Raw genomic sequence first — 17,765 nt, 5'->3', positions numbered from 1 at the left:
TCAATGTGGAATATGAATTTTCCTCATGCTTAATTATAAATATCTTCACAACAAATCCAAGGAACAAATATACAAGTTTTATAGACAGAAAGAACTCACAAGAATTCGAAAAACGAAATTTAGAGGATTGAAAAATGTATCTCTAGGAACAAATGATCAAATAGCAAGTCACATGCTCAGCAAAAATGATACTCAAAATCTTGTGTAGTTTCACCTTCCCTCACTGATAATTGAGCTCATCAGCGATTGCGAAGGCAACGGCGTTTTGACCGTTGTATGAGCTCCTGTTCTCGAGCCCGATGGTGCACTAACTTGGTTGCTTGACGGTTGCTGCGCTGACGGTCCGGAGGAGCTCTCGGAGAAGTAGCTTCTGCTTGCGTCCTTGAACTGATACTCGGTTAAGTAGCTCGGCTTCGTAGTCACCTTGCTCACCTCGACATTCCCCGCCAGCATGGCAACAACCGTCGACATCGGTGGCCGTTGCAGAGGTGACGCCTGTGTGCATAGAAGAGCAACTCCGATAACACGAGCCGCCTCTTCCTCGTTAAATGATGTTAGTCTTGGGTCCACCATTTCAAACGCGTGCTTGTTCTCATATAAATGCCATGCCTGGGACCAAAGAGAGATTGTAGCATTAGAGCACAAAGACCGATTTAGCAGCCCATTATATTGGAAAAAAATGATTAGGATTCAGCTAGTTTGCACAATCAGCTTACCCAGTCAAGAAGATAAACCTTCTCCTCCTCAAGGCTCGAATCTGAATTTGGCCGTCCAGTTACCACTTCCAGGGCAACGACACCGAATGAAAACACGTCGGCTTTTTCAGTCAGATGGCCTCTCATGGCATACTCTGGTGCGAGATAACCACTTGTGAAAGAATAAAGCAGGTACTTTAGTATATCATTGTCGTAAACCCAAGATAAGATCGCATAACGAGAATTTGAAGAACAAGCTGATTGGAAGGACCTTACAATGTTCCAGCAATTCTTGTGCTAATGTGAGTCATTTTATCATCATAAAGCTTAGCGAGCCCAAAGTCTGAGATTTTTGGGTTAAGATCTGTGTCAAGCAGGATGTTGCTGGCTTTGACGTCTCGATGTACAATTCTAATGCTGGACTCCTCGTGTAGATAGGCAAGACCTCTTGCGACACCCAAACATATTTCAAAGCGTTTCATCCAATCAAGATGCAAACTAGTATTCCCTGCAGATTTCAAAAAATTTAGTTCTTTTTTATGTTTCGCTTTAGGCTAATGCACGAATCAGTTTGTACATAAATTGAATACACAACAAAAGGGAAAAAAAATGATGAATCATTCTAGTCTGTTAACAGATACCAAAGATTGCCTGATCAAGGCTTCTGTTTTCAAGATATTCATAAACCAATAGCGGCTTATTTCCCTCGATGCAGCAACCGTATAACTTCACAAGGTTTCGATGTTGGACTTGGGATATAGTCGCAATTTCAGTCACGAATTGGCGCTTTCCTTGATGAGATGTTACTGATAGTTGCTTTACACCTACTATTCTTCCATCAGATAGTTTACCCTACGAAAAGAACACATATTTCTTTTTATTTTTATTTTTCTAAGTTGAAATTACAGAAACTCACAAGACCAATCCAAAGGTTACAGAAACATTATGAGCCATGTACAATCCTAGCTTATTGGAGTTGGAAGCCATTATGATAAGCCTCTTCCATATGAATCAAACCAAAAGAACAAAAAAAAACAAAAGAAAAGAAAACTCACCTTATAAACTGCCCCAAATCCCCCTTGTCCAAGAATATTTTCAGGACTGAAGCCTTCTGTAGCAGACCGTAACTCAGCATAACTGAAGATGTCAGGTTTTCCAACAAAACCCAAAAATTCTGCAAAATTTGGCAGCAATTACATCAGAATTTCAACTTTACACTTCTTGAAACAACAATTGATTACGATAAGTATGCATACCATCATCATCCATGCCTGGCCTTTGTTTCCTTCGCCACAAAACAAAAACGCCAACGATCACCAACAAACCTAAGACTGCGATTCCAACTACAAGTCCTACAACCAAACCTGTTTTACTCTTCGAGCCCGTACTTGGTAGTTCGTTCGGTACATTTGGAGTGAAGTCTGATTAACGGTTGCAATAATTAGAAAAGAAAATTATATATTCTTTTCCATAAATGAATTGTTTTATGCTTCTAATTAAGAGGTTACCATAAGGAGAAACACTGAGAGCTGAGATGAATGGGCCATAGTAGCCTTGCGTAGGAATGCAGCAAGTGCCTTTTCCCGCCCAAAAGAAATGAATTTCGAGGAAATTATTGGTTACTGGAGCGACAAATGTTTTGACAACAGCCTTAAATGATGTCCCACCAGCCTCCTTTCTTACATCCAGATCTTTTGCTTTGAGATCTCCCTATGATTGTAATTTAGAAAAAGAAAAAGAAAAAAGAATCAGTGCAGCATATAGAAAATCAGTTCCCAAGGTATAGCAGTCTTTGTTCTTTTCTGCAACTCCTGATATATAACTTTCAGTAGAGTCACATAAAGAAACATATGATTAAGGAAAAACCACCTGAATGTATACATCAAAAACTCTTCTTCCGACACTTTCCCAAGTTGGTGGGTTGGGGAATGCAATTTCAGCGAATTGGAGCCTTACAGTGTAATTTCCATTCTGAAGCCCAATACCATAGTATCTTAATGATGAAGGAGACATCCTCGCAGTCTGAAACAGTTCTGGAGTTAATGTATTTTGAAACTGCGATAAACTGGCTATTATATAGCTGGCGTTCGAGGCGTCCGCAAAGTTCCCAACATTGCTAACACCCCATTTGGTTGACCCTGTCACATAGTATGATGCAGCTGACAGAGCGGCATCATCAATCTCATAGACAGTTCCATCAGAAGCTGTAATGTCTTTACTACCACCACAATTTATTCCAAAGGATGAATCTGCATTCAAGTAGTTTATGTTATGAATATTAACATATGTACCTCTGCGAAATTATCTACTTCCATATGAAGTACACATATCCCCATCAATATTCTTCCGAAATGCCTCTTGAAAAAAAAAAAAAAAAAAACTTTTTTTTTTCCGATACAAAACCATCTTTACCTCAGAGACTGTATGAAAAGCCCCTTTACATTATATGTGAAGATTAAGATTTTGAGAGCTTTCCTTTAGTTATAATATAAGTGTGACAAAAAGAAATGACTTACAGATAGGAGAACCGAGATAACATGGTGTATTTCGCTGAAGACAGTTTAAACCTGAGGGTAAAATGCTGTAACCACAGTAATCTGAATTAGAGAGGATAATATGAAAATTCTTCACATAAGATGTGCTGGATTTGTGATAATAACTACCTGTTGTTGGAGCTGTCTATCACAAAGTTATTCGCCACCAAGTTCCTTAGCAGATTAAGGGATGGAATTAAAGGTAAGAATAGAACATTGTGAGAACAAACATGAAAAGTTTGGAGTCCTTGAGCTTACAATTTTAGATTCGGCTGACTAACCCAAGAAGGAAAGCTTCCTGAGAGCTGATTGTACGATAAATCGCTGCAAATTATTAAAATAAGTTTAGGAAGGAGTTACACGGCAATTTACAGATTATCATCATTTTCCTGCAGAAACTGATCCGAGACATCCTCACAACTTAAAGCATATCACAATAATTGAAGGCAAAACTCAAACATACATATTGAGAAGCGAGGTGCTTTTCTGAGCTGGTAAGCTACCAGAAAGACTATTGTTTCCAAGAAATCTGCTTAAACAACGTGTAAGAAAAGGTTAAAAAGGTTTTAACAAAAACAGATTACCACGAAGATATAAACTGAAAAAATAATCTGAATTTTCTTACAAGTAGCTGAGCGAACTCAAACTGAAGAGGGGCGGAGGAAGTTGACCCGTTATATTGTTAAAGCTCAGATCCCTGTAGTAATCAATTGTAAAAGTTATTTTAGTACAAACTGTTGATATAGCTAGTGAAAATCAACTATAATGGAGAGAAATTCATACAATTTCAGCAGGTTTATGAACTGTCCAAAGCTTGAAAGAATAGTATCGGATATTTTGCAGTTCCTCAGTACCCTACGATAACATATCAAACATCAAATCTACTCTAACATGATGAGGTATACACATATATCTAAGAATAGGTTACTGTTTTGCAACTATACAGGTTGCTCAAAGATGTCATGTTACTGATGAAGTCCAAAGAAGAGCTTCCACTCATTATATCACCTATACGTCTGCATCCAAAAGACAATTTAGACTTTTATTTAACCATGTGCCACTCAATAAATTATGCAATTGTACGCATAAATCCTATAAGAGTATGCCTTAATATCCAAATTAAAATCATTAGAAAACTTATGCACTTAAGGCACTCACAAGTCCGTCAATTTACTAAGATTGGATAGGCTTGAAGGAATTGGACCTTCGAAAGAATTGCCTTGTAATCTCCTGTGATTTAAATTAGTTAATAATCCCAAAGGCTACCACAATACTTGCTTCTAGAGCTTCCAAAACTAAACATAGTAAAAAACGAGCTTATAAGAAGTGTCTTATCGTAGCAAAGACACAGAAACACGGCATAATCTGTGTATTTGATCTGTACACACACAAAAAAAAAAAAGCCAAGAAGAAATAACCAATAACTAATCTTACAAGGCAGTCATATCTATCCAGCTCCCAATAAAATCAGGAATTTGTCCGGTGAAATTGTTGTCCGAAACCCATCTAGAGGCACAACAAAATAGACTATGAGACATAATAGCAGAATTGTAGGAACTAGAAATATCATATTGCAGTGGTAGTTACAGGATCTGCAAGTTTTCCAGATTAGACAATGTCGATGGAAGTTCACCACTGAGGCCTGAACTACTAATGTATCTGTAATAAATACAGCTTAATAAGTCTAAGAAGAATAAAATTATGATCTTTCAGACGAGGAGTTCAAATTTTAAAATGATAATTAAAACTTAACAGTTGCTGCAGACTGGTTAAATTCCCAAGCTCTGGAGGAATAGAGCCGTTAAAATGATTAGCAAGAACACTCCTGCAAAAAGCATAAAAATTATATCAAGTAAATAAGCCTTCGAAACGTGGTTGAGAAACTTACAGTAGAGAAAATAAAAAGTGCGCTCTTACAGTGATAGGAGATTCCGAAGCTTTCCGAGCTCCTTTGGGATAGGCCCAGATAAAGCATTAGCTGCTACAGACCTATGGATTGTAGTACGAATAAATTATTATCACCAAAAGACCGAAACATATACGACTACTGATGTTGAAGTTGCAATCATAAATCTTACAGATATTGCATTGCAGAAAAATTTCCGATGAATGCTGGTAAAGGGCCTGTCAAGTAGTTTTGTGCCAAGTTCCTGCGAAGAATTAGACCACCAGTTTAATTGAGATTTTAATTTCCTTATGGTACTTCAGGTTACATAAAACTTTTGGTTTTCATCTTTCATTTTTCATAGCGTGCAATGCAACTATTGCATGGAGTTTTTCCTATTAGATCAATGTTTTAAGTAGAACTATCCGTACATAGCACTATCCGTACGTAGAACTATCCGTACATAGACCACCGGTAGAACTATCCGTACATAGCACTAAGCTTCCAAATTGTTCTAGTGAGTATTACGATGGGAGCCAATAATGCGCTGCTATTAAACATTAGCGCGTAACTGAGAGCGCACTATTCCTCAAATGCTAATTTCAGACCCTGATATTCAGAAGTACACTTTTGGTACTAATCCTACTATGTGACGCCAAAAACAAATAGATTCCATAAAGATCTTCAGAACTTGAGTAAGCATATCTTTCTTTCCCCTTTTGAGTCATTAAGTCAATGCTTGACTCTATGATCTTGTTACCAAAAGGACTTTTACAGATGAACAAAGTTCGTCAGATCTTACAGGTTAGATAGATAAGTGAGATTCTGAAGCTCCTCTGGGATTGGTCCAACCACATCTAAAACAGATACTTTCCTGCACGAACATGCATATAAAAGAGTCAATCCATGCCTAACTTTAGAAGTTGCAAATCCCCGACCATTAAAAGTTTGAACTTTACAATCTAAACTTACAGTATCTCTAAAATGAGTACCTGAACTTAAAATTTTGATTGTAGGTGTATACTTTTTATAGAATATTTTATTGAAACTCGGATATATTATTAGATTACCGAATATGTCATCGAAAATTTAACAAATAAGTAGTAAGATTAGTCCATAAGTTATTGTTAACAGAGCAGGCAATGAGAGGACTGAGTACAGCTGGGTAATGTGGCAAGTAGTCATGTTGTTGTAGGAGCAGTCACACTTGATGGCCGGGTTGAAGTTCGGATCGTCCAAGCTGGTCGAGTCGATGGCGGCGCCACTGCATGGTTCGCCGCTGATGTTCCAAGCCGCCGACGCCGCCTTCCCCCATCTCCCGAGTATCGTATTCAGTGCTTGCACTGCATAGCATGCTCATTTTCATCTAGTTTTACATCCAAATTCGACAATCATCCTAAATTTCTACACTTGTTTGCAATATAAAATTAATGTAATTTTTTATGCAGAAAACAATTGAGACCCGAGCTCAAACAAGAGGGTGCTTTTGTAAGCTAGCGAAAAGAAATATGCAAAAAAAAATTTTAAAAAAAATAATACTAATATTTTTTTTTTTTTTTTTTTTTTTGAGAGCAAAGTTATAAATAATAAGGTAGATTATATTGTGCATACATACCTTCAGAAGGATCTGTCTTGGCTTGAGCAGTGGCCCTTCCCACAAACAGGAAGAGGCAAAGAGTGAACAACAAATTAAAGCAATATGGAGAAGGAGAACTTGTAGGAGACCTCAACACCACCATCTTCGAGTCTCTCTCTCTCTCTCTCTCTCTCTCTCTCTATCTACAGTGGAGAGATGTTGCTTAATTGACCTCTTCATATACATACAGAAAAGGGCTTTTTTTTTTTTTGCAAATAGTCCCCAGACAAATTTTTTTTTTTAAATTGGACCTGTCAAAAATTTATTTACAAAAATAGCCCTAGACCCACCACGCAAGCGCCACGTCAGCGCCACGCGAGCGGGACTGGGCCAGATGGTTAAGTTGAACACGGTGAACCATTCACCGTGTTCAATACAAAGTTTTTGTATTGGACACGGGTGAATGATTCACCGTGTCCAATACAAAATAGCTAAGATCGAAATATTTGTATTGGATACAGTGAATCATTCACCGTGTCCGATACAAATAATTAGACACGGTGAATGGTTTACCGTGTCTAATACAAATACCTCCAACTTAGCCATTGTTGGGATATTTGTATTGGACACGGTGAACCATTCACCGTATCCAATACAAAAATTTTGTATTGAACACGGTGAATCGTTCACCGTGTTCAACTTAAACACCTGGGCCCGCCCTGCCCGCGTTGCGCTAGCGTGGCAGGGGCAGAGCTATTTTTGCAAATAATTTTTGGACGGGACTATGTTTGCAAATAAAATTTGTCAGGGGGCTATTTGCAAAAAAAGCCCTAAAAATACACCTCGAAATACAAATATAGGGTTAATTGCATGCTAGTCCCTGCAAACAGAGTAAATTATGAATGTATCCCTATAAAGTTCAACTTTTATACATTGTGCCTACAAAACTCATGATATTTTCAAACATGTGCTTGTTGTTGAAATCTGTTAAAAGAATTTAGTTAACCATAGGTTAAATACTTAATCCTAATTAGTTAATTAAGTGAATTGACTTTTTACCCCTCTTCAATTAATCGTTGGGATTTTTGGAGGAATATACCTATGATGGCAAAAAGGTTATTTCACTTATAAAATGAATAGTACTTTAACGGNCCGATCGCCGCCTCTCTCCGCCTCCTCTTCCTCCCCCTCCCCGCCCTTCCAAAGGGGCCGGTGCTCGGATGAGTCCGCCACCCGCGAGATCCGCCGCATCAACCTCTTCATATCTTCCTCCTCGATTTAGGGTTAGGGTTAGGGTTAGGGTTTGGAGAGCGCTCGAGATCGCGAGAAATCGAGAGATAGAGAGAGAGTGTGTGTGTTGAGAGGGGAGGGGGGGAAAGAGGGGGTGTGATGAGTGATTTATATAATAATTTGGTGGGTGGTGAAAATAATTAATAAATTTGGAGATTTTTTTTTTAAAATTTTTTTTTAAAAAAAAAACTTATTAATTAATTTTTTTAGGGGGGTGGGGGTTGTACGAATAGGACGATAGGAGTACTTGGATGGTGTATACGTGAGAAAAAAGAGTAGCAGGGTTTGGGTCCGATCGCCTGATGCATCCGAACAGCCCACACAGTTTATCCTCCAATGATATTTCGACACGTAAGAGATATTCGTTAGGGTGAACGTACGAGAGCTTAGGTCGTATAAAATTGTCCGTCTGATCGTGTAGGTGATCTGAAAGGGAGACCGGAGTGAGTTTTTGAATTGAACCTCCTCGAACCGCAACCGCGGGATTTTAAAGTAAAATGTACGGTTAGTCCCTGTACTATTCGAATATTGTGACTGGATCCCTCTTTTTTGTACCTTTTATTATTTATTGCAACATAATTTTTGACTATATTTTGACTATATTTTTTTTAAAAAATAAATAAATAAATAAATCTTGGGCTACAATATACAGGTTTCAGTGTTTGAGGAGAAATTGTAGGAGCCAAGTTAGAATATCGGAATATTACAGGGACTATCAATATAATATACATTTTATTCGTGTTGTTAACACACGACACAAGCGGATCACGAGAAAATGGTGAGAAATTACATGCATGCAACGTGAAAACGAGTGGGGGTTTTCTTTGTAAATCATCTCGGGTTCCGTAGTCCCTTTCATGTACGGCGTACGTCAATGTGCAAAATTACGATATTTTAATTTTAGTAACATCTTAGAAACAGATGTAAAGGAAGGGAAAATGCGTGTGTTTGTGGGTCGCATCTTTCACAATTCATGGCACCGCATTTATGACATATCCCTTATAAGTTATGTGAGCTGAGTGGACTAAAATGTCCCTACTAATTAACATTCATTTAAAAAATTTGATCAAGTATTAATATATATATATATATATATAGAGAGAGAGAGAGAGAGAGAGAGGGGGGGTTGGGCAAATTATACTCTACACAGTTAAATATAATTTAGAGTATTTAAAATTTTTAAAAAATAAACTTTGTAATTTTTGAAATTATAATAAACTCTATCAAGCGAGTATAAAATAAACAGTCAAAATTAAACTGTCTCCTAAACATGAAAGATCAGAATTTTCAATTTAAGATTGGAGTTATAGATCTTTATCTAGATAATGAATAGAATTTTCTATCAAAAATTCAACCGATTCTGATTTTTTCACACCTTTAAACTAGCGAGCATTCCATATCGGCATTTAAATTTAGTTAATTTTGAGATCTTTTGATCGTAAGGTAAATTATGAAATATGATTTCTATAAGTTTTAAATATTCTAAATCATGTTTAACATTATAGATTATCGATTTGAAAGTTTTATCATAAAAAATAACTATGAGTACGAAATCGATCGTACTCATAATAGTATAATAATCAGACACTCTCTCTCTCTCTCTCTCTCTCTCTCTCTCTCTCTCTCTCTCTCTCTCTCTCTATATATATATATATATATATATATATTTCTGGTTCATGAATATATAGTAGTAAATTGAAAAGTAGTAAATTGAAAAAACAGATTTGTTGCATGGGACATGCTAAGTGTAATTAACCACTAGCTCTGGAATTTGGTAGATGAGAAATATTTGTTTAATTCAGTATTTTCTAGTCGAGTCAGAGCTGTATAGAAGCCCAACTAGCTAGACAGGCATTAATTATTTCTACACCTTAATTTGTAATTAGAATACTTAATTTGTGAGCCACATTTGTGCTTTTCAAGCGATAATTATCTGGAGGTACCTGGTAATTAAGGTCAAAATTGCCCAAAATGGGCATGCCATCTAACACTAGTTTCATGGTCATAAAATGTTTAAGCTAAAACTGAATAACCAAATATCCTACGATGATTTCAATTTCAAATGAATAGCAATCCACACCTCATGCATGGAACATTGATGTAACTCCTCTAACTAGGGTTAGGCCTATGACTTTCCATAAACTCAAATCCCACACAAGATATTACTCCACATGCATGGTTTGTATATATATGAATATACATACCTAATTAAAAGTTTTCCTCCACATTGTAATGACATTATTATTGGAAACAAATGTGTGTAGTCCCACTTAATTTGGTAGTTTTTAACTATTTATAGCTTATCATGAGGATTTAGGGCAATTCAAGCTTCCCCTTTATGTTATATTATTACAATGTCATGTTCACATAGAATATGTGTGCTCCCATTAGCAGTGAGTCACAGCTTAGTTAACATACCATGTATCTCTCATGCACACCACATGCAACCCAAATTAACTTCTATATAAAGTACCTCATACTATGCCTAACATGTAGCCAAGGAAGCTTCATTTTTCTCCAGGCAACACCTAATAAATGTGAGATAAGGTGTTGTTGAGTTTGAGTTTGAGTTTGTTGAATCAATAGTCACATTTGGCACATGGTAAGTGCTAAAGTACGTACTACAGGTAACAAACTGTACATATATAGTTTGATAGTTTGGAAAAGATCATAGCTTTTGATATTCATGGATGGTATGGTGGTGCCAAATGCCTTCATCATCTCTAAAGCACATTGCTAGCAATCCACTTTGAGCAAACACGTTGGAGATTAAACTCATCGTGTCGTTCTCGATTCTCTTAGGTGGCCATGGAGGTCATATATTTTAGTTGCAAGTTCCTTTACATGAGGAGTGTGATAGGCTCCTACTCTCAAGATATTAATTTTAAGAGAACTTTTAGCTCGCTCGTTCGATCTTTTAGAAGAGCAGTAATATTTTTGTTTTCAGGTTTAATTAATTTATACCACGTATATAACAGTTTTAATTACTCTTAATTTGGTAAGACGGTAAGTTTTGTGTGAGAGAAATTGAGATGAACACGATCAGATAATGCTTATGTTGCTTAATTTAGTTTGTGGAGCTTTTGTAAAAGTACCATTTTGAGCTAGTGAATAATTTTATCTTCCATTTAGCTATCAAACGCTAACTACATATACATATATATATATATATATATATATATATATATATATATATATATATATATATATTAAAGAACCTATAGTACACTAGTACTCCGTTAGTTGAAAAGCAGATAGGGTTATTAAATTTGGTAGAATTATTAAATTTCTATTTAAAATTACGGAGACAATTAAAATATATTGGTGTGCAGAAAATTTCTTGCAAATAAGTAGGAGTGATCACCGCCAACAGCATTAATTGATCCAATGGTACTTGTACAAGACTCCAATCGACCAGCAATCAAATTCCACAATACGATTTGCGAATTTTACGTGGGACCAAATCCATTAACTTAAAATATTTAAGCTCAAATAGCCAGTAAGAATCTGTTAGCTACATATAAGGTGCTTACATTTTCATACATTATTCGATGTGGCACTACGAAGATGCCGCGTAGATTCACATCTAGTTCTTTTTCTTTTTCGTTTTTTGGATATTTTTTCCTCAAGCGGCAATTTGGGATCGGAGGGAAATCTAACCCTCCGATCTCGTGATCGGCAATTCCGGACGCTAAACAACTGCACTTGGTTGGGCCGCTGCGTAGAAATTTTCTTTACACCTGGTCCACGGAGAACCTGGGTGAGCCGGATCTACGGAACTAAGATCGGAGTAATGATGGTACGGTGGACCGTACGGTTGGAAAGCACCGACCGCGCTGCGCCTGCGCGTAGGCGGAATCCAACGCCAGGTCCCCAACCAATAGGGATGCGCGTAATCCTCGTGGGCCCCACAAAGGTAATTCGGACAGCGGGGCGGGGTGGGCCCTGCCGACCCTGTTTGGTCTCTTATTTATTTATTTTATTTTATTTTATTTTATTTTTATATCTTCCCTTGGTCCCGAAACGCGGTCCCCGACCTCCTACTTGCAAAGCTCCTTATTTAAAAACAATATATAAAGAGAGAGAGTCCGACTAGATAATTCATACTGTTAAATATTATCTAAAGTATTTAAAATTTTATAAAAAAATCAGAATCGGTTAAACTTTTGATAGAAAATTCTATTCATTGTCTAAATAAAGATTAATAACTCCGATCTTGAATTAAAAAATTCGATCATCCATTTTTATGATGTTATTCGATCTTGATCGTTTATTTTATGCCCTATTGATGGATTTTATTATAATTTTAAAAAATTACAAAATTTATTATTTATAAGTTTCAAATATTCTACATCATATTTAACGGAATGAATCGTCGATTCGGAAGCTCCATCATCGAAAATAACTTATAAGTATGAAAACTCTGTACTCATAAAAATACAGTAGCCCTACTCTCTCTCTCTCTCTCTCTCTCTCTCTATATATATATATATATAGTGCCAGGCTACTATACTATCAATAGCACAAAACTCTTGGTGCTATCAAATTTTTCATCGTTAGATCTTTTTGACAAATTTCATTGGTTAAATTATAGTATTCAACCGACCACCTACTCAACCTTAAAAAATTACTATCATCCTCAATGAACATCCCTTCGTCCAGAGTCTGAAAACTTAATAGTGCTATTAATTTAGTTTTATATATGTACATATTACAATATATATTTATTTATTTATCAAATATCTGCCTCCACCAAAGATTCTTATTCTTATTATTATTAGTAGCGTTCCCTTTTCTTATTTTTCAGAACATATAATTAATTTACCTTTTTGCCATCCTGCATGGGCGAGGGGACCGGAACAATCGCTCCAGAGATCCCGTCCCGCTACAACCAAAATGTCACGGAAGAAGCTCGATGAATAAAAAAAAAAAAAAAAAGTTGATTATCCGCGTATCCCTATAAATTTGTAAGATTATATATATATATATTTATCACCCAATAAGCGAAAAACTCTACATGATCGATGAATGTGTATCAACGGTGTATAATTATTAATCAAGAAAAAAAAAAAGAGAAAAAAGATAAAAATGATAAGATAAGCAGAGCAGAGCAGACGCGGCAGCTGAGTTAAGTCACAGTTGGAGAGAAGACTGAAGAAAGAGGGAATCAGAATTCGGAACCATTCCCCGCCCCGACCCGACAGCCGCGGAATGCCATCGCGCGAAGCGCGTTCGCTTCGTTGTCCCGCACGTGCGTCCCCGTGCACCGCCACCCTCCTCACCCTCGCCAATCCTAAACAACGGTAGATCATTTTAATTTAACTATTTATTTTTTACAAAAAATTTGATTTTATTGTTCAATTTTTTATTTTATTTTATTTTATTTGAATCACTAGACGTACGATACTTTAACTTTAATATTTAAATATGTCGTTTCTCTTATAGATTTAGTTAATATATTTTATATAGTACTCATAATTATAAATTCAGTAAAATAATTAATTAGCTTAAATTTTAAAATTAAAATAACATTGAAGGATTCAAATTAAGTAAATAAAAAATTAAATAATAAAATTAAAATTTTGAAAGATTGAATAGGTACATCAAAATGTTCAGAAAAGTATTTTCTTAACTCATCTCATCGGAACCTAGTGTATGAAGACTCTAAAACGTATTAATGCGTATACAGTGAAGCATCATATCAAACAACCACTATTCCCCCAATTTTAGAAGGGTATTGATGAAATTAATGATTCCCATAAGGGCATCTATGAAATTATTCCATATATATATATATATATATATATATATATATATATATATATAGAGAGAGAGAGAGAGAGAGAGAGAGAGAGGGAGGGTATGTTTCTGGAAATACGGAGTTCTCCGTATTTTCAAGCCGTTTTTAATATTGAACCTTTCGAATGGACAATCGACTTCGTTAAAATTTGATTTACAGTATTTGAAATACCTAAAAAATAAATTTTATAATTTTTTAATTTCATTTGTCTAGTGATTGAAAGGGCTCAAAATTAACAGTCGAAAACAAAAATTTTATAAAATGTGATGATATGATATTAAAATTTTAGATCAAAGATATTGATCTTATTTTATATAGTATAAAAAAAATTCTATCTAAATTTCACGTGATTTGAATATTTCTACACTGTTAAACTCACAAACGACTCATCACGGCCATTAAAATTATTGATTTTGAGCCCCTTCTATCACTAGACAAATGATATCGAAAAATCGCAAAATTTATTTTTTAGTTATTTCAAATACTGTAAATCAAGTCTAACGAATCGTTCATTCGAAAGTTTCAATATTGAAAACGAATTGAAAATACGAAAAACTCTATACTTCCAGAAGCATATCAGCCTCACTCTCTCTCTCTCTCTCTCTCTCTATATATATATATATATAAAATCATCAACATCACCTCAACCATTTATTTATAGGACAATTCAATAAAATGAGAGGGACGGGTTTGGGCAGAATCGAAGTTCAATCCAACACAATAACCTGATCCACAGTAAACCTACTTAGCATTTCAAATCCTCACCTATTATCTTTGATTATGTCGAATTCGCCCAGTGTGGTCGAATCCAATCTTAACCCGATTCAAATTTAGTTCAATTCGAGACTCGATCGGTTAATGCTAGAGAAAACTAGTTTACATATAAAATCAAACTCAGTGATTATCTTTAAGATCAGAAATTCAAAACTCTGCTTCTATATTTTTCTGCTACTGTGTATGAGACACGCATGCATGCAGACAAAACCTGTCACGGGCCCCACAACTTTTGTCTGCACTCAAATAGTTGAGCCGTACCGTCCGGATCACGGGCGTACCTTCTCTCTTTTAATCCCAAATTTTTTTCAAATTTAAATATTTTAATTAGTTGCTTCTACTTTTCTACTAAATATTTAAAAATTAAACATTATTATATTTTAAAAAGGACAGCGAGTGCATAGGGCCCACCTCTCAGGTTCTAGAAATTCCACGGGTCACGGTTACATTCGGGTCCATGAGGTGCAATCATGGACTTGAATAATGGGTGGGGTTAAGCTGGTTTTTGTAACTTAGCCCAGTTGTTGAGCCCATGATAAGGAATTTAGAATTTTTTTTTTAAAAAAAAGAAAAGAAAAATGGGCATGCCAAGGAGGACCAATGGAAACTTGGATTCATCTAGAAGATGATGATATTTAACCAATTGAAATTGGAGGTTGAATAATTGGAAAATTAGGTTTAGTTGTATAAAAAGAACCAAAAGAGTTGGTGTACCCCATTGGGTACACATAGAATTAAATAACAACATCCATTTGATAAGTTGCTGAGTAATTGACTATGGGGATCCTAATTAATTGACTCTTATTGGAAAATTATGTGTAAATTTTGACTCACCTACCCTCGTAATGACACAGCTTGGGTCTCTCTCAAGCCCGAGAGAGCTTGAATTAGAGGGCTAAATGTGTCAGTAAAAGTTGGTATTATTATTAGAAATGATTAATATACGACTCTTTCGCTTGTAAGAGACGACACAGATCAATCAAATATTGTTTATGTAGTATAATAACATCTCAACATTTGTCACTCTTCTTTTTTTTTTTTCTTTTTTTTTTTTTTTTTTTTTTTTTTTTATTTTTTTATTGAACACTGCTGCGACATCTAATTGATTGGATTGTTTGTTTAAAAGCGACTAGTCCTGAATGATATAAGCGGTCTATTTCTAATCCTTATCTTAAGTTTGTGTTAGATACATTGGGTTAAACATGGGGTGGGTGATGATGATGATGATGTTGCTCTCATCATTTGGATCAATCCGAGTCGAGTCAAAATAGCAACCAATTTTTCATGATAGCACATTGGGTTAGATTATTATTATTATTATGGACATGATTTGTGTGTTACATTACATAGCTTCGAATCAAGTGATCCAAAGCCCTAAATAGGACAAGGTGCAACCCATGAATGCACCTTTGAATCATGATTTCTTCGTTTAGACAGATTTTCCATCAACTGATTCAACATGACACAACTTGGAGTGAATGGTACTTACCATGCAATACTATGAACACTTACTCCTCTCATTTCGTCACTCTCCTCTCTCTTAATCAATCCATTCCGATTTCCATTCCAATAATGAATCAAATATTTTTAGATAATTCCTCATTTCATTTTTCATTTCAATGCAATCGAATTTCATTTTTCATTTCGATTCCACTCGTGAACTAAACATAGCCCAGAAAGTAGTTGGGTGAGAACTCATGAACCAATTTGTTCCAGGTCCTCCTCACAGGTACATGGCCAGATTGATAATGACTGAAAGGTACTCACTTTTTGTCCCTTGCATTCTTAATTTCAAGAGCAATGCTGCTGGGCTCGTGGGCGGTCCCCTAAGAGCGACACGCGTAATTGCGACCGCATCAGCGAGCTTTGAAAGAGACTTTTATGGGGGTATTCCGCGTTGTTGCATTGTTTTCAATGTGGTGGAAGTTGATAAGCTAAAGTAATTGCAGAGTAGAAGCAATCGAAAAGTCAAGCCAAGGGATCAGTTTCTAGCACTTATTCGGCCTTATTTTGAGGCCCAGTTTCGAACTGTAGTCGTCTCTAGTAGAATATTTGGCAAACTAAAACTGTGTGGCAGAAAGCTGACATGAGCTTCGCCTTTTCTTTCGCAAAGAGAAGCTATTGGTTGATGGATAATATATTCTAATGAAAAATCTATGGATGCTTTTCCTAACAATGCTATATAACTGTACTTTGTGGGGGGAAAAAAAGAGAAAAAAGAAGAGAAAAGCTTAAAGGTGACCAAGGGACATGGTAGACCCCTGAGGTTATGAATAAAACAGTGTCTTTCAAACTCTTGTGAGCATCCCTGGAACCCAAACTTGTAATCTTGTTGATGTTTTATTTTTCAAACAAGTGTTGCACCCGATGATTCGAGACGTTATTATGCATGACAACCATTTTGGACCTACCAATGTATAACTCAATTAAACCTAATCTTTTAGCAACTAATCTCATGAGACTTAAGTCCACATCCTAATCATCTCTCAAGTACTACATAGATATCAAAGGTTTTGATCTTTTATTCAGAAGCTCAATTCCGTGTTGATTAGCTCTAGCTTACTTTTAATTCTATGATTAAAAAATGTTGGACACTTGATTGTGTGTCAACTATTACAGGAGGAGAAATAATTTGCTAGGCTAGGCATGTATATTCTAAACTAAAATCTAAGTGGGTCATTGGAATTTATTAATGAGCTAAAAGGTTAGTAGGTCCTATAGATAATTATTCTCCATGAAAGAAAATGATTTGTTTCTGTTTGATACTTATCATCTTTGCATTCTTTTGAACATCATATAGACAAGGACATGCATTTCCTTTTCTTCTTCTTTTTTCAATATTTTATTGACAGTAGATTCTTCAACATTTTGAAAAATAAGTAGTTTGGGACCAATATTGAATTATGTAACCTTGTCAATTGATTGATTCTGGGCCACAGACCATACAGGTTATTCAACTACATATTGCAATAAAATTCTAAAAGAACACAAAAGGAGAGACAAATTATTGCAGATTCAAATTGAGATACCATTAATTTTTCTCTTTTTTCATTAGCTCATTTAGTGTTACTAAGAATATGATTATCTGGCATACTTACTGGGTAACATCAAACAACATGCTAGTTCCTGTAATTAAATATATAGATAACGAAATATTTCTAGCATAATATTTTCCGTTCTAATCATACATACTTTTCTCTAAATGGACAAG

The 17,765-nt window shown here is 35.6% G+C and overlaps 1 protein-coding gene across 1 annotated transcript; it reads right to left on the bottom strand.

The window, feature by feature from the left end:
- LOC109720405 (probable LRR receptor-like serine/threonine-protein kinase At1g56130) lies at window positions 1–6,903 on the bottom strand. The gene is made up of 24 exons (XM_020247494.1): window positions 6,730–6,903; window positions 6,274–6,457; window positions 5,917–5,988; window positions 5,308–5,379; window positions 5,147–5,218; window positions 4,983–5,054; window positions 4,817–4,888; window positions 4,664–4,735; window positions 4,388–4,459; window positions 4,174–4,245; window positions 4,013–4,084; window positions 3,855–3,926; window positions 3,693–3,758; window positions 3,488–3,553; window positions 3,359–3,403; window positions 3,212–3,276; window positions 2,565–2,944; window positions 2,204–2,405; window positions 1,952–2,116; window positions 1,751–1,869; window positions 1,337–1,547; window positions 972–1,203; window positions 717–867; window positions 1–609 (listed from the first exon to the last, which is right to left on the bottom strand). The coding sequence occupies exons 1-24, from the start codon at window positions 6,851–6,853 to the stop codon at window positions 211–213; spliced, it is 3,129 nt and encodes a 1,042-aa protein (XP_020103083.1). The 5' UTR covers window positions 6,854–6,903; the 3' UTR covers window positions 1–210.

This window comes from Ananas comosus, linkage group 14 (assembly GCF_001540865.1).
Source record: "Ananas comosus cultivar F153 linkage group 14, ASM154086v1, whole genome shotgun sequence".
NCBI classification, from domain to species: domain Eukaryota; kingdom Viridiplantae; phylum Streptophyta; class Magnoliopsida; order Poales; family Bromeliaceae; genus Ananas; species Ananas comosus.
This window is presented reverse-complemented; position numbering and strand designations above follow the sequence as displayed.

What these genes read in the sequence shown, in the direction of transcription:
- LOC109720405 (XM_020247494.1), bottom strand. Translation starts at nt 6,853, where the DNA reads ATGGTGGTGTTGAGGTCTCCTACAAGTTCTCCTTCTCCATATTGCTTT. An exon ending in TTAACCAGTCTGCAGCAACT is followed by an intron (nt 4,889 to 4,982) that starts GTTAAGTTTTAA and finishes TATTTATTACAG; the next exon opens with ATACATTAGTAGTTCAGGCC. An exon ending in CTTAGTAAATTGACGGACTT is followed by an intron (nt 4,246 to 4,387) that starts GTGAGTGCCTTA and finishes TTTTGGATGCAG; the next exon opens with ACGTATAGGTGATATAATGA.